Source organism: Pseudopipra pipra, chromosome 1, assembly GCF_036250125.1.
Source record: "Pseudopipra pipra isolate bDixPip1 chromosome 1, bDixPip1.hap1, whole genome shotgun sequence".
In the NCBI taxonomy this organism is placed as follows: Eukaryota; Metazoa; Chordata; class Aves; order Passeriformes; family Pipridae; genus Pseudopipra; species Pseudopipra pipra.
Window position 1 is genome coordinate 23,860,030 of NC_087549.1, and position 27,778 is coordinate 23,887,807.

The 27,778-nt window shown below is 38.8% G+C and overlaps 1 protein-coding gene across 1 annotated transcript; it reads left to right on the top strand.

Moving 5' to 3' along the window:
- Positions 1–27,486, top strand: VIRMA (vir like m6A methyltransferase associated). The gene is made up of 24 exons (XM_064648646.1): positions 1–118; positions 2,603–2,718; positions 3,594–3,680; positions 4,079–4,127; positions 4,595–4,763; positions 5,628–5,750; positions 6,944–7,243; positions 7,921–9,073; positions 10,068–10,559; positions 11,210–11,364; positions 13,346–13,428; positions 13,903–13,996; positions 14,132–14,676; positions 15,237–15,472; positions 16,195–16,441; positions 17,990–18,207; positions 19,412–19,544; positions 20,135–20,287; positions 21,623–21,783; positions 22,036–22,132; positions 23,204–23,370; positions 23,530–23,861; positions 24,672–24,815; positions 25,270–27,486. The coding sequence occupies exons 1-24, from the start codon at positions 56–58 to the stop codon at positions 25,425–25,427; spliced, it is 5,475 nt and encodes a 1,824-aa protein (XP_064504716.1). The 5' UTR covers positions 1–55; the 3' UTR covers positions 25,428–27,486.
- The last annotated feature ends 292 nt before the right edge of the window (positions 27,487–27,778 follow it).

Here is a 27,778-nt window from a genome sequence, read left to right on the forward strand (position 1 = left end):
CGGCCCGGAAGCGCTGGAGCGCGCGCCGGATGCGCGTCCCCCTTGGCCGGCCAAGATGGCGGCGGAGGCCGCCACAGAGCTGCTGTTCCTGGACACGTTCAAGCACCAGAGCGCGGAGGTAAAACGGGGCGTGGGTTCCTCGCTCCCTTCACCCCCTCTCCCTTCTTCCCGGCTGCTGCCCGCTCCGGTGCCTCCGCCGGCCGTGGAACCCCTGCTGGGGGCGGGCCCCGGCGGCGGCCGGGCAGGAGCAAGCCCCAGGGCAGGGGCCGCTGAGGGGCCGCCGCCGCCTCGCCTTCCCCGGCCCGAAGCCTTGTTCGAGCCGCTGTCCGGGCAGCCTGAGGTACCGCCGGCCGGGACGGAGGGTGGTGGGAAGGGAGCGAAGATTTAAAAGTGACGGAGAACAGAGGCGAGTGGGGAACAAAGAGGATAAACGCGCTTGCAGAAGGCGATAAGGGAGGGAGCCGGGTAGAGGGCTATACCCGGCCACTTGTGAGGTTCCTGATGCTCTTGTATAGTTGATGATGAGAAGAGGTGTTTGTCTGTTTGTGAGATATTCTTTTGGATTTATGCAGTCTCTGTGCATCGTGCATAGATGAGTATTTATAGGTTTTTTTCGGCAGTGGGAGATGGTGCAAATATTCCACTTCGAGGCCATTGGGAACCTGAGCATCCTTGAAACTGTTGGTCTTGCAGCAGGTTTGCCCAGGGCTCACTGTTTCGCTGTTCAGGGAGGAAGAAAGGGACCATTAGGGGGAAAATGATTGTGTAGCGTAACATGACAAAGATGCTACAGTCATAGAATATCTTGACTGTGTTCATCGACAGGTGTTAGGGGAAGAAAATGGAGTATTTTGAGCTGATGCTGCAATCAAAAGCAATTAAAAAGTTATTTCTAGCTGTCAGGACCAGCTAGGTCCAAGTGTATTTTTAATTCTATTATTTCAGACAATGTTAGGCAGAAAATAGTGGCCACTGCTGTTGCCCTGGGTAGGAAACGGTAGCCACTCCTGTTCCTCTCCAGGACAGTATGTTCACTTGTTGAACGTTTTTAATCGTGTACTAGGTTTTCTGGCACTTTCATTCTTGCCAGTGACATTTTCTAAACCTGAATCACACTGAATTTTTATTAAAGAAAAATACAAAATGTACTTTACATGTTCTTTAAAGGCCTTCTTTATGTTATGCTAATTCTGCAGCTAAGCAGATCATGAGTCTTGCCTTGGAACTTGTAGTTCTTGAAAACTACTGCTGTGTTTTTGAATAAAATTAATTATTTGGCTTAGCTATTCAGTTTACTAGTGTTGAGCAGTTCTGATGTAGGGTTTTCTTTTTTTAATGTTTTGTAGAGAAAGTGTATTGGATTCACTTACCATCTCGATGATGTTGATGAGTGGCTGTCAGGGCATAATCACTTATCGTTTAAGGAGGAATTTGTCTTTACTTTGAGCAGTGCTCCTGGGTACAAAAGCCTTCCCAGCAGCAGCCACCCTTCCTCCAGAAATCTAAGACTCCCACATGACACACAGACATGTTTTAGAGGCAAAGCCATGGGCACCCACCACCCTCACTCCTTGCAGGCTGCACTTGCCTGGTTCCTATTAATGGATCTGTGCTCCCCGTCCTAGCAGGATTCCTTCAGTTCCAGCATCCAGCTTTAATATCAGCCCTTAGGCCAAGGTGTTGTATTTGTGGGCTAAAAAATGTATGCATAGATTTTTCTTATTAGATGGCAGCAATGTGTTCCCAAAAGCACATCTTAAAAGCTTTTTAAAACTTTACTTGTGTCTATTTCATTGCTTATTAGCTTTCTAAAAATCTTAGTACTTTCTTGCTTTCTGCTGGCTTCATTTGCTTTTTGATTGTGGTGAGTTATGTAAATTTTGACTGCCATTTTGACTTTCTAAATGTTCATTTTTTTGTTGGTAAACACTTGGACAAATAATTGATGTGTGTGTACTGTGTACTGGATCAATAGAATAAGACCTAATACAGTTAATTTAGTGAGAGAAGACTTCCAGCATTAATTATTTGGTAGCTGCTACATGGGAGGTTACTGTGACTTTATGATTACTTCTTAGTTTGCTCAGACATCTTTTTGGATTGTATAAGAATTCTTTGTAATTGCTATTTCTGTGTGGGAAGTAGAAATGTTATTTGCAAAAGGTTTTCAGATGTTGTTTCAAAATTGGAGAAATAAACGTATGGGATTTTTGTACAGGTCTAGTAAAACAGATTTATAGTGTCATTACAATTTCTAGTGTTACATTTGAAATATTAAATTTGATAGTGTTTAAAGTTAAACCACATGTACCTTCTCTCTGAAAAAAACCTGTTACTGTTTAAAAGATTCTTGCAAATAAAGGTAGTGAATTATGTAAATAAACCAGTAACATTTTCTGTAAAAAATACTGTTAAATACATGACAAGTGCCAGAAGATTAAGTGAAAAACCCCATTTTTCTGTGTAATAGTGTTTACATTTTACAGAATTGAATTTTATTATTATTAAGATTGCAACCCTGGTTCTTTTAGTAAAGACTATGGCTACATTATGTTGTTTGCATTTTACCTTTCTTAGACTTTGTTTATTCTTTGTTTTGTAGCAAAGTACCAATATAGACGTAGTTCGTTTTCCGTGCGTGGTTTACATAAATGAAGTCCGTGTCATCCCTCCAGGAGTGAGAGCTCACACAAGTTTGCCTGACAACAGGGCTTATGGGTGAGTGAAAGACACTGGGTATCTGAGTAAGGAACACCTTCCTGTTATTTTTTTTTTTTAAAACTTTTATATCTCAATAGACCCTCCTATATAAAAATGTAAAATGCATTTATGTGTTTGCTGAACTTGTAAGTATTTTTGGGAATTACTTAAACAGTATAATTTTGGATTTTTTTTTCCCTTGTTAGTCTTCCTTACTGTGCTGGTTTAAAGGTAAACCAGCAGGGGAAATGAACTCAACTCAAAAGAGAGATTATAAGTCAGAATAACAATTTAATAAAATAATACAATAAGTACAATTATACAGACAAACAATTGGTCTTAACCCACAAAACCCAAATGTATAACCCAGCACCCTGGGGCATGAACAGAGTGGTGTTCATTGCGCCCCCTGAGTCCAAAGTAAAAGGAGAGGGGAAAACCTGTTGGTGAGAGTGCTGGTGCAGTCTGGTTGAAAAGTGGTGGTTGCAGTCCGGTCGAGAGTGATGGTCTGCAGTCTTCCTCTGGATCCCACGAGTGGTTAAAAAAGTCCCAAGACTCCAAGATTATATATCCTCCAGTTCAGGCAGGAATGCCCAGTACTTCCCTCAGGGCGGGAAGTTCCACGAAGGGTGTGAGGACAGGAGCACCCTCCTATCTCGAAGGCCTCTTAACACCTAGTTTATAGCCTGAGGAGTCAGGCCGCTCTGGGCAGAGGGTGCAAATAGTCTATTACAGTTTCTGGGAAATGGCATGGAAGGCTATAGAATACACAGTTTTGGGTTACACCCATACAGTGATGAACTGGGATGAACAGTCCTAGCTGTTCTAACTAGGACACTTACTCTGATAAGGAGCTCGACTAATCTAATTTTTACCTTTGTTCTGTTTCTTAGAGAGACATCCCCACATTCATTTCAACTGGACTTGTTTTTCAACAATGTCAGCAAGCCAAGTGCCCCTGTTTTTGATCGGCTGGGGAGGTAAGCTCTTTCAAGATTAGTGCATGTCTTCATTATCTTCATTTTCTTCCTGAGAATTTTTATAGTGCAGAAAATGCACAGTAGAAAATTCTGTATCTCCCATGATTTTCATGTTTGGTTTGGATTTTACTAGTTTGTGTACTTACCCTTTTCCTCCAATCTGTGTGGGAAGACAGGGTTTCATGCTTAAAATAAGAAAAGGTTTTGTTATTTTTAAACTTATGTGTATTAATGAAAATAATTTTGTAGAAATAAGTGATTTTATACTCTTGTTTTTATCAGTATGTATTTGTTCACTGTTTTATTATTGGCTTCTGTGTTTAGTACTGCTGTGTTTTATTTCTGTAAGCATGCTTTATATTAATGAAGAAAATGACTTTGTATATTTTATTTAATAGCCTTGAATATGATGAAAACACTTCAATTATTTTCAGACCCAATGCAAAGGTAATGCAATGTGATTTGAACTTCCTCTTCTTTTCCTACATATCTGTCATTTAGGTATAAATATGTGGTGTATCAGCACTCTGTGAGGCATTTGTTGTTTAAAACCACATTCTAAAACCTGCCCGTAGTTAGATACTCCTTACTTTAGAGTCTTCCTGGTGGTTTTTTGTTGTTGTTTTTGTTTGGGGTTTGTTTTTTTCATTAATAGGCTGTAGTAGATTAGGGATCTATCTAGCCAATAGATATATTGCAAGGAATTTAATGTTTATAGGGAAAGATTATTTGTTGCAAAGACTGATGTATTTAAAGTTTTCTCAGTTTTCAAAATGTGGGATAAAGAGGTATTTTAATGTTTGGTTTTCCTCCTGGCTTTTATGCAGATATCAATACATTGATATTAAATTAACTTTTTTTGAAGTTGTCTTTTAAGTGTTTTGTTTTTTTTTTTTTTTAAAAAACCCCAACAGGTCAACACAGATGGGTTGGTTCTTAGGGGATGGTACAACTGTCTGACCTTGGCAATATACGGCTCAGTCGACAGGGTAATAAGTCATGAGAGAGAGTCGCCCCCTCCACCCCCACCTCCGCCACCACCTCCCCAGCAACAGCCTGGTTTGAAAAGAAATCCAAAACATGGTGAGCCTTGTGAGAACACACAGACTTTTTTTTTTTAAATCAGTGTTGTAGTAACCCATCTGAGAAACAAACCGCCAATCCTTTCACATTTTGGATTTCACTGGCTTTCATTTTTGCCTTTGTCCCTTGGTTTTGTATTTTCTTTTAGATTTATATTGAATGGTTTTAAGTATATTATCATCCAGTGCATTTTGAGAGTGGGTTACTTGATCTGTTGCTAATTACTTTTGATGGTCAAAATGCACTTTAATTTCTGTGAACTCATTAAAATGTAGATGACTGAAATATCAAAAAAATTATTAGAATAGTATTAAAGTCATACCAAGAAAATTTCACAGTCATGATTAACTTTCCTTTTGTGACTTTGTAAAGTACATTACAGAAGAGTGTTTGCTTGGCATTGGTTTTAGAATGGCCATGAATAGAATCCGTGATCAAGTTTTGGCTTCAATTTTGGTGTTAGATTTAAAATTAGAACTATCTTGTTCAAAGTATGAGTATTAGACTGCAAAATTTGAATACTCTGTGTAGTAAAACCAGTTGGAAACTGTAAAAGCCAGTTGAGTAAAATGTAAACTCTTTTTTTAAAGGCAACTCAGATATTATTGGTTGAGTTTCAATATGGTCAGTGTCAAAGCCAAAACTGGCAGTTACCCATGAAAGTTTTAAACCAGTAGTATATTAAAAGAAATCAGTAGTGTTGAATAAGTGACTTCAGAAAACTGCAGATGCAGAATAAAGGTTAAATAAGAGCTGGTCAATGAAGGTGTTCCCTCATCAAAAGTAGCACTGAAAACAAAAACTTTCTGCTTCTGTTCCTGTGATTCCATTAAATGAAAGTTTTTATTTTCACAATAAATATAGTTGATGGAGAGAAGGAAGACCAGTTCAATGGCAGTCCTCCAAGACCACAACCAAGGGGACCAAGGACACCTCCAGGCCCTCCTCCTCCTGATGATGATGAGGATGAACCTATGCCAGTGTCAGGTAGAATGACAACAGACTGTGTTTTACTTGCTGCACATCACTGCTTTAGAGGAGGCAGGATTTTGTGTTCCTGCCTGGTGTCAAGTTTCCTGTCTGCTGATACTCCTGCTGGACAGATTGAGTTTAGAAGAGGGATTAGAAAAAAAAAAATCTGTTGGCTATGTTAAATTGTATTATTTTTAAAGTTAGTAGATGGAGGCTATTGACTGTAGATCAATACACTCTTTAAACATGCTGCTCATATTTTATATAAGTGTTCTGTTGACTCTGTTGTCCTTGTCCATCCTTCTGCAGCATCTACCAAGTTCTCTGGTCACTCTATAGGTTAAAAGTGCCAAGAAACCTATACATATTTCTTCATAGTCTTACTGAACTAAGTGATTGGTTTTATTCAGTCAAATCACCTGAAGGTTTAAGATGCCTTTTTTTGTGTCTCCACTATATGTAATGCAAAATTCTAAAACATACTTACTGCCATAAAAGACAATAAAAATGATTCTATAAATATATTAGCAAAAAAAAAGGGGGCTAAGGAGAATCTCCATCCTTTATTGGATACAGGGTGATACATAGTGACAAAGGATGTGGAAAAGTCTGAGGTACCTAATGACGTCTTTGCCTCAGTCTTTAATAGGAACACCAGTTGCTCTCTGGTTACCCAACCCCTGAGCTGGAAGACAGACACAGGGAACAGAATGAACCTCCCATAATCTAGGAGGGAATGGTCAGCCAGGTGTGTGGGGCCAGATGGGATCCACTCATGGGGCCTTGTGAAGGCTCTGGAGCACAGTTGTTATTGAGGAGTGGCTGAGAGAGCTGGAGTTGTTTAGCCTGGAGAGGAGGAGGCTCAGGGGAGACCTTCTTATTCAGTAAACTACATGAAAGGAGGTTGTAGCCAGGTGAGGTTCAGTCTCCTCCCAAATAACAGGAGCAGAGGAAATGGCCTCAAGTTGTGCCAGGGCAGGTTTAGCTTGAATATTGGAAAAAATTTCTTCACTGAAAGGGTGGTCAAGCATTGGAACAAGCTGCCCAGGGAGGTGGTTCTGTCATGATCCCTGAAGGCACTTAGGGACAAGGTTTAGTTGTGGACTTGGCAGTGCTGAATTAATTGGTTGGACTTGATGATCTCGAAGGTTCTTTGTCATTAGATTTCAGAGCAGTAGTCTTATTTCTGAAATTGTATGTATTTCTAGTGGTTGGGGAAAAAGAAGATGATGTGGACCATAGGGAGGATTACTTTGAGCCCATTTCTCCTGATCGAACATCCATTCATCAAGAAAGCCAGTATTCTGATGATGGAGAAGTGGAGGAAGATCAACCAGAAGAAGGGGAAGATGATGATGATGATGTGGATGTTGAGGAGGAGGAGGATGAGGAAGAGGATGATGATGATGATGATGGTCACACAGTAGAGAGTATTGCTGATGAGGAAGAAGAGGAAGAGGAGGAAGATGAAGATGAAGAAGAGGGTGAAGAGGAGGAAGAAGGTGAAGGTAAGTGAAGTTGTAAAGAGTTAAGGAAAAAAGAGAGGTTTATCAAATTTTGATGGCACTACCATTACATTGATTAAGTGCAAAGAGAACTGGATATGTTTTCCTTGGTTGTTGCACCATTGCCTGCCTTATTTATGGTTCCAACATCCCTTGAGAATGAATATTTATCCTTTATAGTAAAACTTCTTGTTCCTTTCTATAAATAGAGGAAAATGGATACAACTTGTGTGGGTGAGAGCGAACATTCAATCGTGTTATGTTTTGTTTAAAAATATAGGAAAGTGGTGAAAGACATTATTTCCTAATTAAAAACCAAATTAAGTTATGTAATAGTCAGTTGTCATCTTCCTGTATTACTTAAAGTCCCCGTCCATGCCTGTGCAAAATTTCAGGTTAGAAGTTTTATGATAGGTGCAATCGAAAGAAGAAAATTGGACAATATTCTTTAAGTAAAGTTACACTTTCTGCTTTATACATTTTTTTAAACATTTCTGTAATTATGTAAAAAAACCCTATCAGCTGGGGCTTTCACTTATATCTGGAGAGAGAAAGCTTTTTGTATGTAAGTGTGTGATTGTTCTCTAGCCAGTAATATTTGTAATAATAAATTATTACTTTGAAAATATTCTCTGCAGTTATAAACATGTTTATTCTTAACTGAATCTTTTTCTTTTTAGGAGATGATGGCTATGAGCAGATTTCAAGTGATGAAGATGGAATTGCTGATCTGGAACGTGAAACATTTAAGTATCCAAGCTTTGATATTGAATATACTCCTGAGGATCTGGCATCTGTGCCTCCTGTGACATATGAGCCTTTTGAAAAGGAGCTTGGACCTCTTTTATACTTCAGCTGCCCTTACAAGACTGTATTTGAAAATGAAGTTGGTAAAATAAAAGACCAAGACCCAGAAAAAGAAAATTCAGGGGCAGTGGAAGCCTCGCTTAAATTAACTGAACTGCTGGAATTATATCAAGAGGAAAGGGGTGCAAAGTGGGTCACTGCATTAGAAGAAATTCCGAGTTTAATAGTAAAGGGATTGAGCTACCTGCTGGTGAAAGACACAAAGCAAGACTATATTACCCAGCTAGTAGACTGGACCCTGCAAGCTTTAAACCTTCAGGTGGCTCTCAAACAACCCATTGCTTTGAATGTTCGACAACTCAAAGCTGGGACAAAACTGGTATCATCATTAGGAGAATGTGGGACTCAAGGAATAACAGCACTCTTGCAGGCAGGAGTTATTAATGTGTTATTTGAACTGTTATTTGCAGATCATGTATCATCCTCCCTTAAACTTAATGCTTTTAAAGCTTTGGACAGTGTCATTAGTATGACCGAGGGAATGGAAATGTTTCTGAGAGGTGGCGTAGATGTACATGAAAAAAGTGGTTATCAGAAGCTCCTGGAACTCATATTGTTAGATCAGACTGTGCGAGTGGTTACAGCTGGTTCTGCAATTCTACAGAAATGTCACTTCTACGAGATTCTGTCAGACATTAAAAAGGTGGTTGATCAGTTAGCAGAGAACACACCTCCTCTTCCTAATCACACAGAGCCAGAGCAGGACCAGGACTTGGCAGGACTTGAAAGAACCAACCAAGAATATGAAAATGATGTGGAGGCTCCTATGGACATGGATCATCTTTTGGAGTCCTCTAATATAAGCGAAGGAGAGATGGAAAAACTTGTTAGTCTTCTTGAAGAGATCTTCCATTTGATGGAAACTGCTCCTCATACAATGATTCAGCCACCTGTGAAATCTTTCCCAACCATGGCACGCATTACAGGCCCTCCAGAAAGGGATGATCCTTACCCTGTCCTGTTTAGGTATGGCAGTGGCAAATTCATTTTCTAGAGCATATTTCCTTTGGCTTGGTAGAGATATATTTCAGGGGTGACTTGGTTGACTAACACTTTTCTAGATGTTTCACTTTGTTCTTCATTGGAGGATTCTGGATTGTGCTTATAAAGTCTGAGAGAGTTTGATAAGTTAATGTACCTGTTATTGTGTTGGCTTTCAATCAACCTAGCTTGCATATAAGAACAAGAAGTTAACCTCTCCTTCCTACTGGTGCTGTGTTTGTACTTGAGTCGCCTTCACAGATGCTGCCCAGTTGTGCTAGCTGCTGTCCCATTTGAAAATTGTTATAGATCTAGAGTGGTTTCCCTTTGTTGTCTATGTGTATGGATAAAACAGGTCGGGAATCCCTGTCTGCATGTTGAGGTGGCAAGATACAAGTCAGCCTCAGTTAGAAGTCACGCAGTTGTGTCAGCGTCGCTCCCTGTTTCACAGCACAGGCAGGGGAGTTGAGGCCTGCCTGCCTTCAGCCACTTAAAAGATCCCATGAGTTATTTCCCTGTTAGCAAGTTGCTGTCTAGAAAGTGTTTCTCTAAATGCTAGCAGGTTTCTTTGATAGTAGAGTTGTAAGTCATGGCTGAATGTATCTAGAGGCAAAGAATCTTCAGAAATTGTCTCTTATGTACGCTCTAATGATTGATTTCTTAGCACATTAATGTGGCATTGATAACGATTCAGATGCAGCAAATTTAATAAAATATAATTTGCTACTTTGTGTAGAAAAGGTTCAGGGTTTTTTGTTTAGGATTTATTTCTTGTAAGTATTATAGCAATTACGTTTTGTAAGGTTGACGTTTTGTACTACTTTGTAATTAGTGATTATATCTCGAAGTCCACAGAGCAATAAGTACTGAAGCTAGGAGGCATGTAATTTTATATAATGTTTTTGTGCAATGTTGACAGATGATTGTAATATTGCTGATTATTTTCCTGGGTTTTGTTTGTGTTTTTTTTTTTTTTCAGATATCTTCACAGTCACCATTTCTTGGAATGCATTACTTTGCTACTGTCTCTTCCAGTGACAGGTGCACATCCAGGTGTGCTTCAAGCTATACGAGATATATTGCGCTTCCTGGCGCAGTCACAGAAGGGTCTTCATTTCTTTATTTCTGAACACGAAGCAACAAACTTGTTGGTTAGAGCACTTTGTCAGTTTTCTGATCCAGATCAAGAGGAAGGTCTCCAATCCGATGGTGCCAACGAGGATACTTTTGCCCTGTGGCTCCTGCATTCAACACAGACGTTACAGTGCATTTCAGAATTGTTCTGCCACTTCCAGCGGTGCACAGCCAGCGAGGAGACGGACCATTCAGATCTGCTGGGAACACTTCACAACCTTTACTTGATCACTTTTAACCCTGTAGGAAGATCTGCTGTGGCTCACGTATTCAGTCTAGAAAAAAATCTCCAAAGTCTTATTACTTTAATGGAGTACTATTCCAAAGAAGCTTTAGGGTAATTTATGTTTTTCCTTTAAGTTTTTCATTTTAAAAGTATCTGTCTTTTATAAATTATTCAGTAAATCTAAAATATTTTTCTTTTAGATCATGATGTTTTTAAAAACAAAACAACATCTAAGTACAAGAATGTAATAGAAAATCGTTATATGAACGAATAATATAATGGTTATATGAAAGAAGTCAGTAAGTAGGCAGTTTTCATTCAAGCATAAAATGTTGACTGTGAAACAAGCAAAAGATTTGACTTGGAAACTGGACACTGTACACTTCTCTGGGCTTCTTTGAGTTCTTTTGAGTGTTAAATACAGTCACTGTTTGGACAGGCAGTTGTACTGCTTCAGATAGCAGTGCATTTAAAATGAGATTTGTAAAATGGACAAAGTTATGGAAAATATTTGTGTGCCACTTGACTCACATTTTTTGTTGATGCTGAAATAAGTATGAAGTCAATGTACAAGAAAGTGTTCACTTATCAAAAAGCATAGGTGAAAATTGTTTGGGAGCTTTTTGTTGATGAGTGTATGGGCAATCCTTGGTGAAGGTAAAAGTTCTGTAGGTAGATTTTTAGGAGTCAAATAATGCAAATCTAACTGACAGCCAGTTGTATTAGCTGAGATCTAAAGAAAATCCTTATTATTGTTCCAGAGACTCGAAGTCTAAGAAGTCAGTTGCTTATAATTATGCCTGCATCCTTGTTTTGCTGGTGGTACAGTCTTCCAGTGATGTCCAAATGCTGGAACAGCACTCAGCGCCTTTGCTGAAGCTTTGTAAAGCAGACGAAAATAACACCAAATTGCAAGGTACGGTATGTGTCATTATCAACTGAATTGTTTGAATGTATAGAAGAAACCTTTTATGTGTGGATAATTGGTGCTTCACAGTCGTCTGGGTTGGATAATGAAATTCCTTTTCCAGCTGGATCTGATTAGTTGAGTCACTGAGATAATGTGTAATCTTTTTCTGTTAATGAGAGTTAAATAGCAAATTATTTATAGTTAAATTATTTCTCAAGCAGTGCTAACTACCATGAATTTTGGATAATTACAGGAAGTTTGAAATTATTTCTGTGTTGAAAATAGGAGAGAAAATAGGAGAGTAAAAGTGGACTAACTGGTCAGTAAGCTGACTCTTATTTTGGTTGTTCACTATCATGATTGTTGTGGTTTAACCCCCACTGCCAGCTAAGTACCACACAGCCGTTTGCTCACTCCCTCGCCCTCCCCTGGTGGGGTGGGGAGGAGAATTGGGGAAAAACAATAAAACTAGTGAGTTGAGACTAGAACAGTTTAATAATTGAAATAAAGTAAAATATAATAATAATAATGATAATAATAATAATTGTAATAAAAAGGAAAGAAAAAGAGAAAACCCAAGAAAACAAGTGATGCACAATGCAATTGCTCACCACCTGCTGAACAATGTCCAGCCTATCCCCAAGCAGTGGTTGGCCCCATGCAGCCAACCCCCTCCAGTTTTCATACTGAACATAACATCCTGTGGTATGGAATACCCCTTTGGCCAGTTTGGGTCAGCTGTTCTGGCTGTGCTCCCTCCCAGCTTCTTGTGCAGATCCTCACTGGCAGAGCGTGAGACACTTGGAAGTCCTTGATGTAGGGTAAGCACTACTTAGCAACATCCAAAACATCAGTGTGTTATCAACAGTGTTCTCATGCCGATTCCAAAACACAGCACTGCACCAGCTACTAAGAAGAAAAAAAGAGCTCTATCCCAGCCAGAACCAGGACAGAGATGTCGTCTTGTAGGATCTTAACTAACGAATAATCCTGGGACTGTTTTCTGTCACCAAGGCCAACTGGCATGGAATAGTCCATGTTACCCTGTTACTAAATCTTTTGACCTCCAAGCTGTGTCTTGTTGTGTTCTTGGCTTGTGTTGTCTCACTGATCAGTCCTGGGTCACTCGGAAAAATCCTGCTGGGGATTATTTTGGCACATGAACATTGAAACCGATATCTGGAGTTGTGCTCTGCACTGCCTACTTGACACATGTAGACATAACAATAATTTCTTCCGAAACTTAAATGCACTGAAAGAAATCAGAATACTTCAAAGTTTTAGTTTAATTCTCTTCTCTGCCATGCTTTTATTCCTTTGCTCCTCGCCCGATCATCAGACAGTTTAATGAGAAGTGGGGCTAGTTTATTAAACTAAATCATGAAATCAGTCATAGAGTGGCTGTCAACTCATATCCACTCGATCTTTGAACCTTCGTGTTCTTTTAAATGTTTTTAGGAACAATGGATTTTAAATCTCTTGTCACAAAAACCTGTGACTTTCAGGTGATTCTGGACTAAGAGAGAGACTGTTAATCTATAAGGATTTCCAGCGTGAAGGTTACTGGTGCAGAGATTGACTCCATTTGGGTATTTAATAGAAGTTTTGTACTCAGTTTATGATAAGCTATTCTGTACATCAAGAACGTTTTGGTTCTTGCTCTTGATGGCCTCTTTTTTTTTTTTTTTTTGGCTGACAGTGACCCTTAGTGTCTTTTATAAAGTATGTTTAATTACAAATAATACAGTTAATGAGATGAAAATTGAGTGTTCAGGTTGGCTTGAGTAATTTTGTCTGTGGACATGACATATATTGCCTGTTCTGAAGTCTTATTTTTTGATGCTTTTTAGCTGGCTACAGCTGCACTATATGCCTCACAAATTTCAGAGTTGGCCTTAGTACCTATCGTGTAAATTACGTACATTTTGATTGAAAAAGGTTTTATGTTCATAAATTCACTGACTTAAGTCTTTTTTTTTTCCCTCAGAGCTCAGCAAATGGCTTGAACCTTTGAAAAATCTTAGATTTGAAATAAATTGTATTCCAAATCTTATTGAATATATCAAACAGGTTAGTAAAATACAGATAAAATGCTATCTTTTAGTTGGGCCCTATAAACTTGGACCTTTTGTAATTTGATATTTTGTCCTAGATATGTATTAATGTCTGATATTTAAAAATGTATACAGTTATCCAAACCAGATGTTTTAATTAAAACTTCTGATCTAGGCTGGGTCTTGCACTATTACATTAATTGAAACAAAATCTAATGTAAATATATGATGCAAAGATCCAATTATTTAAATCTTTTTGCTTCCCATAAAACCACAATGCAAATGTTGACCCTCCTCTTTTTGCTTCTGCCTTATTTGTGACTGCTTCCCAAAGAGTGGGATAATTGCATTTAAATTCTGTGACATACTTACAGTAACTAAATATTGAATTTGAATACTAAGCTAGTGATGTACTCATGAAGTCCTTCCTTGTAATATAGCTTCTTTCCTTTTTTTTTTTTTTTTTTTTTTTTTAATTTTCCCCTAAAAGAATATTGACAGTTTGATGACCCCAGATGGAGTTGGTCTTCCTACCGCACTTCGTGTTCTTTGCCATATTGCATGTCCACCGCCTCTGGTAGAAGGTAATGGTTAACAGATACACTGGTTAAAGTACAAGCTGTAGTTTTTTGAGTCTTCTACTTAAATGTGCGTAAAGTGTAACTGTGGTTGCCCAGGAGAAATTAGACATACAGAAATGTTATTTGTTTTCTGTACAGGTCAACAGAAAGACCTTAAATGGAATCTTGCAGTTATTCAGCTCTTTTCTTCCGAGGGAATGGACACCTTTATCCGGGTATTACAGAAGCTGAACAGCATACTTATTCAGCCTTGGCGACTCCATGTCAACATGGGCACCACACTCCACAGAGTTACTACTATTTCTATGGCCCGCTGTACCCTTACTCTCCTTAAAACAATGCTAACAGAGCTCCTGAGGGGTGGATCTTTTGAATTCAAAGACATGCGTGTTCCGGCGGCACTTGTTTCTTTACACATGCTCCTCTGCTCTATTCCTCTCTCAGGCCGCTTAGATAGTGATGAGCAAAAGATTCAGAATGACATTGTTGATATCTTACTGACTTTTACTCAAGGTGTTAATGAAAAACTTACCATTTCTGAAGAAACTTTGGCCAACAATACTTGGTCCTTAATGCTGAAGGAAGTTCTCTCTTCAATTTTGAGAATTCCTGAAGGCTTTTTCTCTGGACTTATACTGCTTTCAGAATTGCTGCCTCTTCCACTGCCCATGCAGACTACTCAGGTAAAACTTAGATTTTAGTTTTTAAAGAATTTTTTGTATGTATAACCTTAGACCATTTTCATAGTTGTGGAAAAAACAGATGTGTGAAAGGATGAATTAAAGTTGTAAAGCATTTGTGTTCATATAGATTGTTTGTAGATTGGTCTTTTTCGGCAGAAACAATATTGATATTAGTCGGAGCATTTTTCTTGAATTAGCAGTCATACATTATTCTTTCATTCCTTGGGAGATTATCTAGACTCCCATTCTGTTACTTAAATGATTGTTTATGAAGCCTTTGAATTTAACCCTGAATGCCAAACTCTTGGTGTATTCAGGCTCCCCTTTCTATTGTCATAGATCTTGAATTTGTGATCTGTAAGTGAGCATAAGAGCATAATGCTCCTGAAGGAATACCTAATTTGCCGGAATTGTGCCCAGTAATTCGGTTGTAATAATGAAAATGGCATTCCATGGTTTTGATGAGGACAGTACTTGGTCTTTGTTAATATCTTGTGGTAGAATTCAGGTTTTATGATAAAAGTTGAAAGGAAAACCCTCCTGTCTTTCTGTTCCTGCAGGTAATTGAAGCACATGACATTGCAGTGGCACTGAACACCAGGAAGCTGTGGAGTATGCACCTCCACGTGCAGGCCAAGCTGATACAAGAGATCGTTCGATCCTTCTCCGGTTCGTCCTGCCAACCTATTCAGCACATGTTGAGACGCATTTGTGTCCAGCTGTGTGACTTGGCTTCACCTACTGCTCTTCTCATCATGAGGACTGTATTGGATCTGATTGTGGAAGACCTGCAAAGGTATCTTTGTTTTCTGTTGCAAAGACTTCTTTAATGAACTGTTAAATTCACCTTGGTTCTGTGCAGTAGATTTAGCACGAGGAAAATACTTTTGGAAATCTTACTTATTCATTATGGTCTGAGTGAATTCTCAGTCCATTGCTATATACTGTGTCCTGATAATGCTCAATGTTGCCAGGGAACCAGCTCGTACCTTTAAGTTTTGACGTAGACAGTTTCATGTTGTATGTTTATGGTAAGTACTTTAGGAAGATTTTTTTCAGGCTGTCCCTGCAAAGCCTTATCTTGCCTGTGGTTTTAAGGATCTATCTCGCATTAATAAGACAAGTAGTCCAGTAAAGTTTGCATACTGGGATTACATATATGTACATGTTTGTAAGATGGAGGAAGTTGAACACTACCAATTCAGAGAGTTTTAAAATAATGAGTACTGCTTCTTTAAAAGCATATTTATCCACATAGATACTGTTTCTATAAAAGCATATTTATCTGTATATGATTATATGCCCTACAGTGTGTTAAATGCATAGTAGATTAGTTAATTTATGATACAACCAGAAGTTCTCTAGTGAAAGTTGAGCAGTTTTCAAAGAGTGAATGAAACTGTAAGTTACGTATGTAAACTAGGCGTTTTTTTTCTAAAATGCAGAAATATGACTTGTTTCTGAGTTTTTGAGATCACTTTAAAACAACTTTTTCATGTTGCATTGGTATCCTTTCAGCAACTCAGAAGAGAAACAGTACACTGGACAGACCACTCGATTGCTTGCTTTATTGGATGCCCTGGCTTCACATAAAGCTTGTAAATCAGCTATTTTGCATCTTATCAGTGGAACTACTAAAGGAGATGAAAAGTATGTAGAGGTTTTCCAGGAGCTCTTGGCTTTGATGCGATCAGCTGGAGACAACGTCACTCATCAGCAGTGCGCTGAATATGTAACTTCCCTTCTGCAGTCCCTCTGTGATCAGGTATTTTCTATATTTAATGCATAATGTGTGTTTTTAATTGTAGGAGACAAATTAAATGAGATTATTTCTTAAGTGCTTGCTTTTTTTCCAAAAGGGAAAAAAAGATCAACGTTGTTAAAACACAGAAATTAAAAACTTGCACAGTTGGCTGCTTTGGCAGACTTGACTTGTTGCTCTTGAATGTAAATACTTTTATTTCATGAGATATCTTCTGCATTATGTGCACTGTTTTGGTAGCTCATTAGAGACCAGAAACTCAATGGCACAAAAATTGCCTGTCCCCTCAGCTGAGAGAGGGATGTCATTTCTCCTTGTGGGCCACTGACAAAACTTGAGTTGTCAGTATTCACCTCTTACCTAAATAAATACATATCTCTGAGTTGTCTAACTGAAACCTCTTGAAAATATATTCCAAATATAAAGATTTATAAGCTATGCTGTTACTGTAAAAGTCCCCCACTAAAAAAGGTGCAAATTAGTAGAGCAAGGTAAGAGACGTTACCTAAAAATTGATTCATAGACTAGCCCTTTTAGTTTCTGATTATTGTGTATATAGATTGGCATGTCATTATTTGTCCTACTAGTGCATGTATTTGATTTAGTGCTTACCCACTCACATGAAAGACATTTGGGCATTGTTGGTCAGTAGAGATAATCAGCCATTTGCATATAAACTAGGTCTCTCTGCCCATGCAAATTCATTTGAAAATCAGTCTTGTTTTATTTAATGTAAAATGTGGAGGTGACAGTAGTCCTTAAACTTCCTGGGTAGTGTCTGCAGCGTCTGAGCTTTCATGGAACCACAGAGTCATAGAATATCTCAAGTTGGAATGGACCCATAAGGACCAAGTCCAACTCTCTGCTCCTTGCAGGACTATCTAAACCATGTGACTAAGATTGTCATCCAGATGTTCTCTGAACTCTGACAGGATTGATGCCGTGATCACTTCCCTGAGGAGCCTGTTCTGGTGACCAACCAACCAACCTCTCAGTGAAGAACCTTTTCGTAGTGTCCAACCTGAACTTCCCCTGATGCAGCTTCATTCCATTTCTTTGTGTCCTGTCACTGGTCACCAGAGGGAGGAGAGCACCTGCCCCTCCCCATCCCCCCAAGTCACTTGTAGTCTGCAGTGAGGTGACCCCTCAGCCTTCTCTTCTCCAGGCTGAACCAGCCAAGGGACCTCAGCCACTCATGGAAATCTGATCAGTGTTTTGAGGTTAAGGGACATTTTGACTACTTAGGCAAGAAAATATGTATGTTACTCAACGACTGTTTGGTTTTTAGTTGTGGCTATGCCATCATATTTCACACTTTGAAGCTTTTATGTTTTTTAAAATAAATAATGGTTTGTAATCCTTAGCAGAACCAAATAAAAAGGATTTGGTTAATAGATTAATATTTTAGTGGTCAATAATAACTGAGATACAGGAATAAGATGATAAAGGGATAGCAAAAGAAACTAGTGCTTCTGACTTAAGGTGTGGTTTCTAGTTACTGCTGGTATACAGAATGCATTTTTACTATGTTTGTAATAATCATTCTTTTAGGATATTGCACTGATTTTACCAAGTTCATCAGAAGGCTCTGTGTCTGAATCAGAGCAGCTTTCCAACTCCTTACCAAGCAAAGATCTGATGCCCTTAATTTGTGACTCTCTGATGGAAACATTAACTAATTCTGAAAGCAGTTACAATTGTCTGCTGACATGTATCCGAACAATGATGTTCCTTACGGAGCATGACTATGGCTTCTATCACTTAAAGAGGTATGGTATTTTATGATATCACTAGCAGCTTGAAGTTGTTTAAAAAATTCTGCAGTGTGAAATCATTTCCTACCCAATTTATAGAAAATGTTGAGGATAAGGCACCTAAACTTCTGTTTCTCCTTGGGGCCTTCAGTGTTTTAGTCAGTATTTTGGTCTTCTTCACTTGAGGTTTTACCTCTGAATCATTTCTGCAGTGTGCACACAGGAGCACTTTCTTTCAAGAAATAAACAAAGCACTGAAAAAAGGTTTCAACACTCATTTCCTACTCCAAGGCTGAAGGATTAGAATGAGGTATAGTGCTCATGTCCTTCCCTTTTGAGAAACCCAGTAATTACAGCTCTCGACTGGGACATTGGAGAGCTGTCTGTAATTCCCTCTTTTTTGAGAGGATTCAGTTTGCACCTCCCCTGAGTATTCTGACCTCCAGGCAATTAAGGCTTTTGAAATGAGGATTTTTTTCCCCATACTATTTTTGTTGACTCCACTTTGAGAATATATACATGCATTGGACAGTATTGTGTTGTTTTGACACCTAATTCCTTGTCCTGTATTTGGACCTGTTTCTGTCTGCTGAAGGTGAGGTGCAGAGGCAAGAGAGTTATGAGGATCACAAAGAGAAAAAGGAGCCTTGTCGATAAAAAGGTGTTCAAAGCACTCTTTTAAGTAGTGCTGTTAGACTGCAAGAAGCTGTACAACCGTAAATGAAAAGTGAGCCGGTTATGGGTGCTGCTCTTTCTACGATCCCATATATCCAACCGTCAGCTTCGGCGCACAGCCTTGCTATTTCTGTGTTGATGTTGCCTTTGCAGTTTGTTTTCTGCAGTTAGGCATCATGGGATGCAGTGAAATTGTAACAGCAAGCATGATCCTGCTTTATACTTAAGGCCGTTGTCAAGCAAATATTTCTGTACTTCTGTCCCTTTTCTGCCAAAGACGAAAATGTAATTTCCTGCAGGTTTTGGAGCTAGTACATATAGTTGTATGGTGGTCTGAAATATCTGCAGACAGCACTGGTGAAAAGAACAGTCTTGTACAGAGAAAATAGTGAAGCTCCAGGTTTGTAATCAAAGCTCAACTTGGTAATTGAAAATTTACCAGATTTACTTTGCATATATGTGGTTTTCTTATAACAAGTTAAAGTGGTACAGTCACAATGTATGCACTAATGAAATATTTTCTCTCTTTTTGTTTTTAAAACAGCTCTCTAAGAAAACACAGTAGTGCTCTGTACACTGTATTAAAGCGAGTAATAACTAGTTTTAGCAAAGACACAGGTGAACTGGCGTCTTCATTTTTGGATTTTATGCGGCAGATTCTAAACTCTGATACTCTGGTGAGTATGTATTGAATACTTACATTCAGCTGCATTTCTCTGAAATGTGCAGTCTGAGACACGTTCAGGAACAGTTATTTCGGAAAGCAGTTGACTATGGAGATTGCTGTGTAAGCCTTTCCCATCAGTAGTGTTGGTGCCATCTTTAGTTTTTAATGAAATCTGGGAAAGCTGGGCAGAATAAATGTTTAGTAAGTGGTTTTTTTCAGTAGGAAGAAAGGCATATTGGTCCATATTGATTTCCTAAGTGAATAGCATGCTGTAGTGTCCAGGTTTTAGATTAACAGAATCCTGTTAGAGAGTTGCTGTATTGTTGTGCAGTAAAGAAAAGACTAGAGAGATATTTGTTAGTTCTGTGGTACAAACCTCAGCTTCTGTAGGAAAGCATTGCATTCATCTTGGTGCAGCATCTAAACTTGCCTATCGAAGTGTCTTGTGTTAAAATAATTTACATAATATGTTTTTAAATCAAGAGAGAACTCTTGTTTTGCCAAACTTACTCTAATGCAGGTTTGAATTTAAGGGGTTTGCAGTCCAGAAGTATAATGAACAGTTATGTGTACATATTTCCCAATTGTCAAATATTTCAGGGATGCTGTGGAGATGACGGAAGCCTTATGGAAACAGATGGATCCCATCCAGGCAGAACGCTGGGTCTAACTACTGCAGAGTTAAAGCATCTACTGCAGAACAAAGAAGAAACCCCAGAGAACCTGCTCCTTGATCTGGAGAAACATGTTATGGTACAAGAATTTAAATAACCAAGTTGATGTTGAGGTCTTGTATCTGAAGGTGTTTTGAAAACAATATAAACTATACCTTCTTAGTGAGAAGGATGCACAATTCTTGGCATACCTTGCAGAATTGGTACTTGCTGTTCCCATTGTTTTAATACTGATATCCAAACCTGCCTGTTCCGATGCAGGATGGATTCTGACTTTATTGTTTGTAGCGTGGTAATGGCAAGACATTTCAGGTAGGTTTGGGGTCCCTTGTGCTGAGAGTATCTGCATACATTAAGAGCATAGGCAGGTAACTGTGTCATGGAAAGCAGCAAAGGAATACAACAGGGCATTGGGTAGTAGGGAAGCAGATTGTTAATGTAATAAGCAACAGGAACCACTGCCTAATGCAGCTCGATGTTACTGATGACTGGTAACAAGTGGAGTTAATACTGGGGGTGTCATACTGGTGGATGTTTTTATCAGACCTGAACAATGGACACATCTTCAGTGAAGTTGTAGATGACAGTAAGCTGGGGGAGTGACTAATATGACAAACAGCAAAGCCTCAATCCAGAGAGACTTCAGTAAACTTTTTAGGATTTATTTAGCAGAAAGCTTGTGTGCTTCATTAGGAAAAATGCAAAGGTCTGCAGTGAGAGCAGGGTAATCCCATGCCTTGGGAGCTTTTTTCAGATGTGGCTGGATAAAGTTATGGCTGACCAGATCTGGCTTTGATGATAGTCCTGCTTCAAGTGTGTGTGGAGGGGATTGGACTAGAGGATATGCAGAATTCAGTGCATCCAACTCTTCTGCGATTCTAATTGCGAACTTTAACATTCAAATCTAATCCTATGTAACTGATGGCAGCCATGCAGCAGATGACTAATTTAGAAGAATCCATGAAACAGCTGCTCCACAGCCTGTTGGTCACAAATGCCTTTCCAGTGCTATATTCCTTTCTGTCCCTTCCCTGGCTGCCTACATCTGTGGTAAGAGATTAAAAGCTGCAACTGTTCTGAACGAGAAATAGCAGGCACTTAGAACTTTGGAATGCTCTTGCAGAGAGATTCTTAAATAAAACTTGGGGCAATGTCTTCCTTGGGACTGTTAGGGAGGATATTGCATCAATTGGGAATGAAAACTAGAACGTGCATGTGATGACATGGCTTGTTTTATACCACACTGAGGAGCTCTCTGCTCTTGTTTGTGTATTCAGGTTTCTTAGCTTCCCTATTTGTGGCTGGAGAGTCTGTTTTGTATAGTACCCTCCCCCTTTTTTTTTTATAATTAACCAAAGCATATATTCTTCTCTGAGGAGCGGAAAAAGTTCTGACTTGTCCTGTTTTGACACAGGATCGTTCTAAGGAAGATGATGGCCTCGAATCCTTACTGGACAACATTGTTGGAGTGAGGCAGATGTTGGAATCAGCGGGTGATTCTTGTCCACTGAGTGACCAAGATGTAGAGCCTATTCTTTCTGCACCAGACTCTCTTCAGAATTTGTTTAACAACAGGTAAAATGTTGTTAAACATGTGGGAGCATTCTACCTGTGATTTACTAAAGAAAATGCAGTAATTTATGCATGAGTATAACAGAATCTAAACATCACCATTGTCACTACTGCCTGCGAGTCCCAGTGTATTTAATGCCATGCAAGTATCAAGGATAAGGCGGCAACATTCACCCTGGGTTCTGTAGTGCTGCGTGTGCTTGCAGTCGGTTGTAGTTCACATCCAAACAGACATTTGGTATTGTTTTGTTGCAGGACTACCTATGTCTTGGCAGATGTGATGGATGACCAGCTGAAGTCGATGTGGTTCTCGCCCTTTCAGGCTGAAGAAATAGACACTGATCTGGATATGGTAAAAGGCTTCATTACCATAACTGAAGTGGATTTAAAAACAAGGGTTAATCTGAGCCAGTAGCTTCAGAAAGTCATGGCCAAGTGGTTTGTTTTCCTGAGCTCACCCTTCTAAATTGACCCAGATAGAGGGATTGGCATTTGTTAAAGGGGCTATAAAATGCCTTCAGATTCATCTGGAAGCAGGCACAAAATTGGGACCTCTTGCAGTGCTCTAGTGCAGAAATCATCTTCTTTAGAGAAACAGTTGTGTCACTCCCAACGTGCTTTTTCATTGCTGATGGGCCTTTTCTGCAATTGGTGTTAAAAGTAGAAAAAAATGTGGTTTATTTGCTTCTCCTTGCTTATCTTCTGTCATTACAGAAATATGCACAGAGCCTGATAGCTACACTTTTTACATTTTTTTTAAATATTTGCTCTAATGTAACAGAAGTGAGAAAATGGCAGTAGTAAATGAAACTACTTGCACAAAAACTTTTCACAGTGCTTGAAACTTTTTTTTTATAATCTAAATTGTAAAGCTAATTGTGAAAAATATACAGTAGCATCCCCCTTTTTTTTTCCTGGAATTAAGCAACTGGCACTGTCATAATTTCTTAAGTGAGAAATTATCCATTTCTGTCGACTTCATTGCCTTCACTTGTTTTTAGTTTTACTCTTCCTTAATTTACATGCAAAGATACTTGTGTTTTAATTGCTTAAGCAAAACCAAAACTGTTGATTCATATATAAAAGTGGCATTAATAAATTACAGGGCTGTAGCTTAAGCAAGAGAGTTGCCTCACTATAAGTCATTTAGTGACAAGACAGATGTTTCTATTTAAGAGCTATGCCACTCACTTTGCTGAGAATCAGAACTATCAGGAGAATTTTGCTGCAGCTCTGCTGCTTTTTTTTTTTATTACTGCTGCTCTTTGTTTTGAGCCACACTACAGCATTAAAAGGTAGAGGGTGGAGCTTTTTTGCTGCAGAAGGGCCCAAGTTGAATATCCTCTCTCCCTGTGCAGAATGTTTTCTTCTTCAGAGGTGCTAGTAATGACTGTTGTGATAAAACTCAATTGTGTCATTGCAGGTAAAAGTTGACTTAATTGAACTGTCAGAGAAGGGCTGCAGTGACTTTGACTTGCAAGCTGAATTGGAAAGATCATTTTTGTCAGAACCATCATCTCCTGGACGCACAAAAACCACAAAAGGGTTCAAGCTCGGCAAGCACAAGCATGAGACCTTCATAACTTCAAGGTAACATGAGTTTAATGAGTTAACACTGTGTTCAGCACTGATTTGTGTTCTAAAAGCGTTAAATACCTTTCAGATTGCGTCTCCAATGTGGAGAATGCCTGACCTTCAGTATGAATACAGTTTTACATTAACTAAATAAATCATGGTTTGTCGTGACAGTGGGAAATCTGAGTACATAGAGCCTGCAAAGAGAGCTCATGTTGTGCCACCACCAAGAGGAAGAGGCAGGGGAGGATTTGGACAAGGAATTCGGCCGCATGATATCTTCCGTCAGAGGAAACAAAATACAAGCAGGCCACCCTCCATGCACGTGGATGATTTTGTTGCTGCAGAAAGTAAAGAAGTGGTTGCTCCAGATGGGATACCACCAGCCAAAAGGCCACCAAAGGTGTCACAGAAGATTTCTTCACGTGGTGGGTTCTCAGGGAATCGAGGAGGACGAGGAGCTTTTCACAGTCAAAACAGGTTCTTTACACCACCTGCTTCTAAAGGTATGTTGGTTCCATGTTAGAACTGGAGTAAATGCATGCAAAAAACTCCCTCAGTAATACCCAATTTCTGAGCAGTGAATTGTCCCTGGTGTGAGATGTTCCTGAATCAGTGTTGAAATAAGTTGTTTGGCACCAGAAAAGGTTCTCTCTAATTCTGTGGAACTGAAACAAGGCTGTGAATTCCTATGATGGCTGTCTCTCCCTCTCTTTTACAAAAGGAGTCAGCTGTTTTAGCAACTGTTGGAGTGCTTCTCTGCCTTCTTTGACATTGTAGTTCCTGAAATCAAGCACGACAGTACATCTCTGGGTTTAAACGAGGCTTTGGAATAAAAGAATAGAAGTTCCTGACAAGAATAAGATGCAATTTCCAGTGGACCTGCAGATACTAGCTACAGTATTTAAGTTTCTTTCATATAGAGAAAAGGTTGCATTCCTTTCCATCCTATAATTAGGGCAAGTCCTTGCAAAATAGAAGCAGAAAATACTTCCATTTATAAAGTTATAAATAGTAGGATTTACTTTATCACAAAACCTGAAAGTATAGGAGTCTGTCTTAATACACTGGATAATGTCTTTTAAGCTTGAGTTCTTGCCTGGTAAATAGATATTTTCCCCCTATTTTGTGTAGAATACAGTAACTTGTAGACTTTGAGTTAGAATACTTGAGGGTATGTTAATGCAGAGTAACCTTATCTATCTGAATTATGTAAATATTATGTTGCCAACTTGAGTATTGTGAAGATTGAAATGGAAAAAAACACAACCAGTGATGTTTGCTCAACAATGTGTGGGTTTTTCTCTCTTATCTAGGAAATTACAGTCGTCGTGAAGGCACTCGAGGCTCAAGTTGGAGTGCACAGAGTACGCCCAGGGGAACCTACAATGACAGTAGAGGTGGTCAAAGCAATTTTAACAGGGGTCCACTGCCACCACTGAGACCATTAAGTTCAGCAGGTACATGGTATTCATATGGGCATCGAACTATAGAGAATTCCTTGAATTTCATTTTTGCTTTACAAATGAAACCATGCAAGGATGCTGCAGACACCTTGAAATTCAGCAAATGTTTTAAGCATATATGAACAGTTGTCACTGAGACTGTGTCAAATACGTGCTGTCGTACGACCTGCCCTGTAACCCATAAAACTTGCTGAATTGAACACTTGATTGCAGAACCTAATTGTGCGTTCAGATTTTTGCCATTCGGTTGTCTTCGTACCTACATGGTAATTATAGCGCAACTCAAGCAGAAATGCTTGCCTAAGAGAAAGGTGACAGTTAAAAGGAGGAAACAGACGCTGTTTGTATCTCATCTCGTTTTTGTTCCTTACGCTTTCGCAGCAGCTTCTTCGCCTAGGGCTTTTTTTTTTTTTTTTTTCCAACTGAGTATACTTTTCTTTGCTTTAAGGCTACCGACCGAGTCCTCGCGATCGTGCTTCCAGAGGCCGCGGAGGAATTGGACCGTCTTGGACAAGTGCTAATAGTAGTAGCAGTGGTGGCTCAAGAGGGAAGTTTGTTAGTGGAGGCAGTGGAAGAGGTCGTCATGTACGTTCCTTCACACGATAAAATGAGACCTAATGGTGGAACAGCCCAACCTTGTGGACTTCTGTGAAGATGACAAAGAAAGCAGTGTCACTAAAGGACCAATTCAGAGTTTCTGGTATCTGGAGGACACCAAGAGAATATTTTTGTCTGAAGAAAAAGCTTTTGTTTGATACAAGACTTGAAATTTCAATAAAATTCAAGACTTTTTGTGTACAATTGTAAATTTTTTTGTTGCCTTTGGAAGAATGTTTCAATTTTTTTGTGGATTTCAGTAGACAATACTCAGTAAAGCAGCTCTTTTGAGTTGAGACTTGAAGGACTTCTAAAATATTCATTGTGCCAAAAGAAAGGTACAGGTGTTTTGTGTGTGACTTATTACTGCAAGAAAATTAAAAAAATATATGTGTAAGACAATTTTAGTTTTTTTCTCTAATGTTTAGAGCCATTAGCCCTTTTCTTCCTTTGTTTTTGTTTAGCCAGCCTGAGTTATTAATGAATGAGGTCCATCTGACAGCAGGTGAAGTAGCAGATGATAGAAGATTGACTGAAATGAATTATCAGTGAAAGAATACAAATGTAAATGTAATTTATGTAGGTTTTGTTGTACATCTTGGGTAATGTGATTAGAAACTTAAGGTCCCACACCAGGTAAAACTAGATTAAAATCTGTCACTCACTTCAGGGAGCACAAGACAACATTCCAGCACTTACTTTACAACTCCGGCTCTTGCATTAGGAGCACAAGTGTTATTTCATTGGAAAGCAGCATATGCTTTGCAGTTAAAAATCAAGATACCTGTACCCTTAAAGGCCTGGAGTTAATTTGTTACCTGCCTCTCCTCTGACTTACATAGTGGAGGAGAAGGCAGAGACACAGGTGTATACACTGAGCAACCACACAGTGAGGCAGTGATGCTGAACCTTCCCCTTGAAGAGGTGGTTTGGACTGTTGTTTCTGCAATTAGACTGAGATACAGTGCAAAAAGAAACTTTGAAGAGTAGGAATTAATAAAGAAATGTCATCACTAGAGTCAATTCTGAATTTATTTTCATATTGAATTCAGTGACTGAAATAAGGTTTACATGTTTGTTTTACAAGTTTGCATTCCTTTATGCTCCATGGGTCTCATAGAATTAACAGATTCTCAGTAACCATTTATTGCATTTTTGGATGGGATGAGGTGTGGTAGCCTTGTCTAAAGGCCATATGTAGTCTTTGCAAATGAATTCCGCTGTTAGACTTAGCTGAGCTCAATTTTTCACTTATGCTTTGGTCTCTTGACATTACAGAAGTGGTATAAAGGGGTCTTAGTCTACTTAAATAAGACCCAGTTGTAATGATCTTGTTTTACATAATTCTGACTTAACTTTGGACAGCTCATCTGCCTAGACTCATAAACTTTAACACCCTATTTTAAGTGATTCTAAAGTATGGTAATATGCTAAATTGAATTTTTTATTTTTTTTTTTTTTAGCTTTATACTGCCTGGATAAGTTAAGTAGGTTTTTATTTGAACCACGAAGACCCCTATTATCTGTACTTTCTCTGTGTGGAGACTCTGAGGGAGTGTCCCACTGCTTGGGAGGTGATTGACATAACCTATGAAAGTGGGAAATTTCCCTGAGTTGACTGGGTGCACCTGAAGGGAACAGTGTGAGTTCATAAAGGGTTTAACATTATCTAAAATAACATGAACAGATTTGGATTGGAAGCCAAATAGTAAAATGATAGGAAGATGTAATTTTACTGATAATTGTAATGACTAAAATGGTGGAGCTCTCACAGGCATTACTGTTATTAATGCTATTTTTTTAAGGAGCACTGCACAAATATTTTTAAAGCTGACTCACTCCTTTAGATCATGTGTTTTAAGGTTGTTTTATTTTTTTAGAAATTTTACTGTTTTGGAAACTAGCAGGGATATGAATCATTTGGTTTCTGTCAGGGAATTTGAACTGAAAAGTGTCAAGCATGGAATAAATATGTAAATATTCAGTACTGGTTCTTCAAAGTTCAAAATCTATGGCATGTCATTAGTAATTTTCAAACTAGGAGGAAATAAAGGGTTGGTTAAATTGATGTATGGAAGCTCTGTAAATTCAGTTAAACTCAAAACTGAAGTGTATGTGTATCATGATGGGGTTTTTTGTTGGTTTGTTGTGTTTTTTTGTGGTTTGGTTTGTTTGGGTTTTTTTTAATGAATTTAGTTGTGTGACCCTTCAATGCACCGTGGTTCCTTTCATGGATAAATCCAACATGAAATAATGCTGTTTAAAACTTAGGGGTTATTTGGTTGGCTCTTTTAAATGGGATTGTTACCATGAGTAAGTAACACTTTAAAGTCTTAAATTTTGCTTTTGGTACTCTGCCT

Bases quoted from the DNA above. Each gene is read 5' to 3' on its own strand.
- VIRMA (XM_064648646.1), top strand. From the start codon at position 56: ATGGCGGCGGAGGCCGCCACAGAGCTGCTGTTCCTGGACACGTTCAAG. The intron at 119-2,602 runs GTAAAACGGGGC...TTTGTTTTGTAG, and splicing joins TCAAGCACCAGAGCGCGGAG to CAAAGTACCAATATAGACGT. The intron at 23,862-24,671 runs GTATGTTGGTTC...TCTCTTATCTAG, and splicing joins TACACCACCTGCTTCTAAAG to GAAATTACAGTCGTCGTGAA.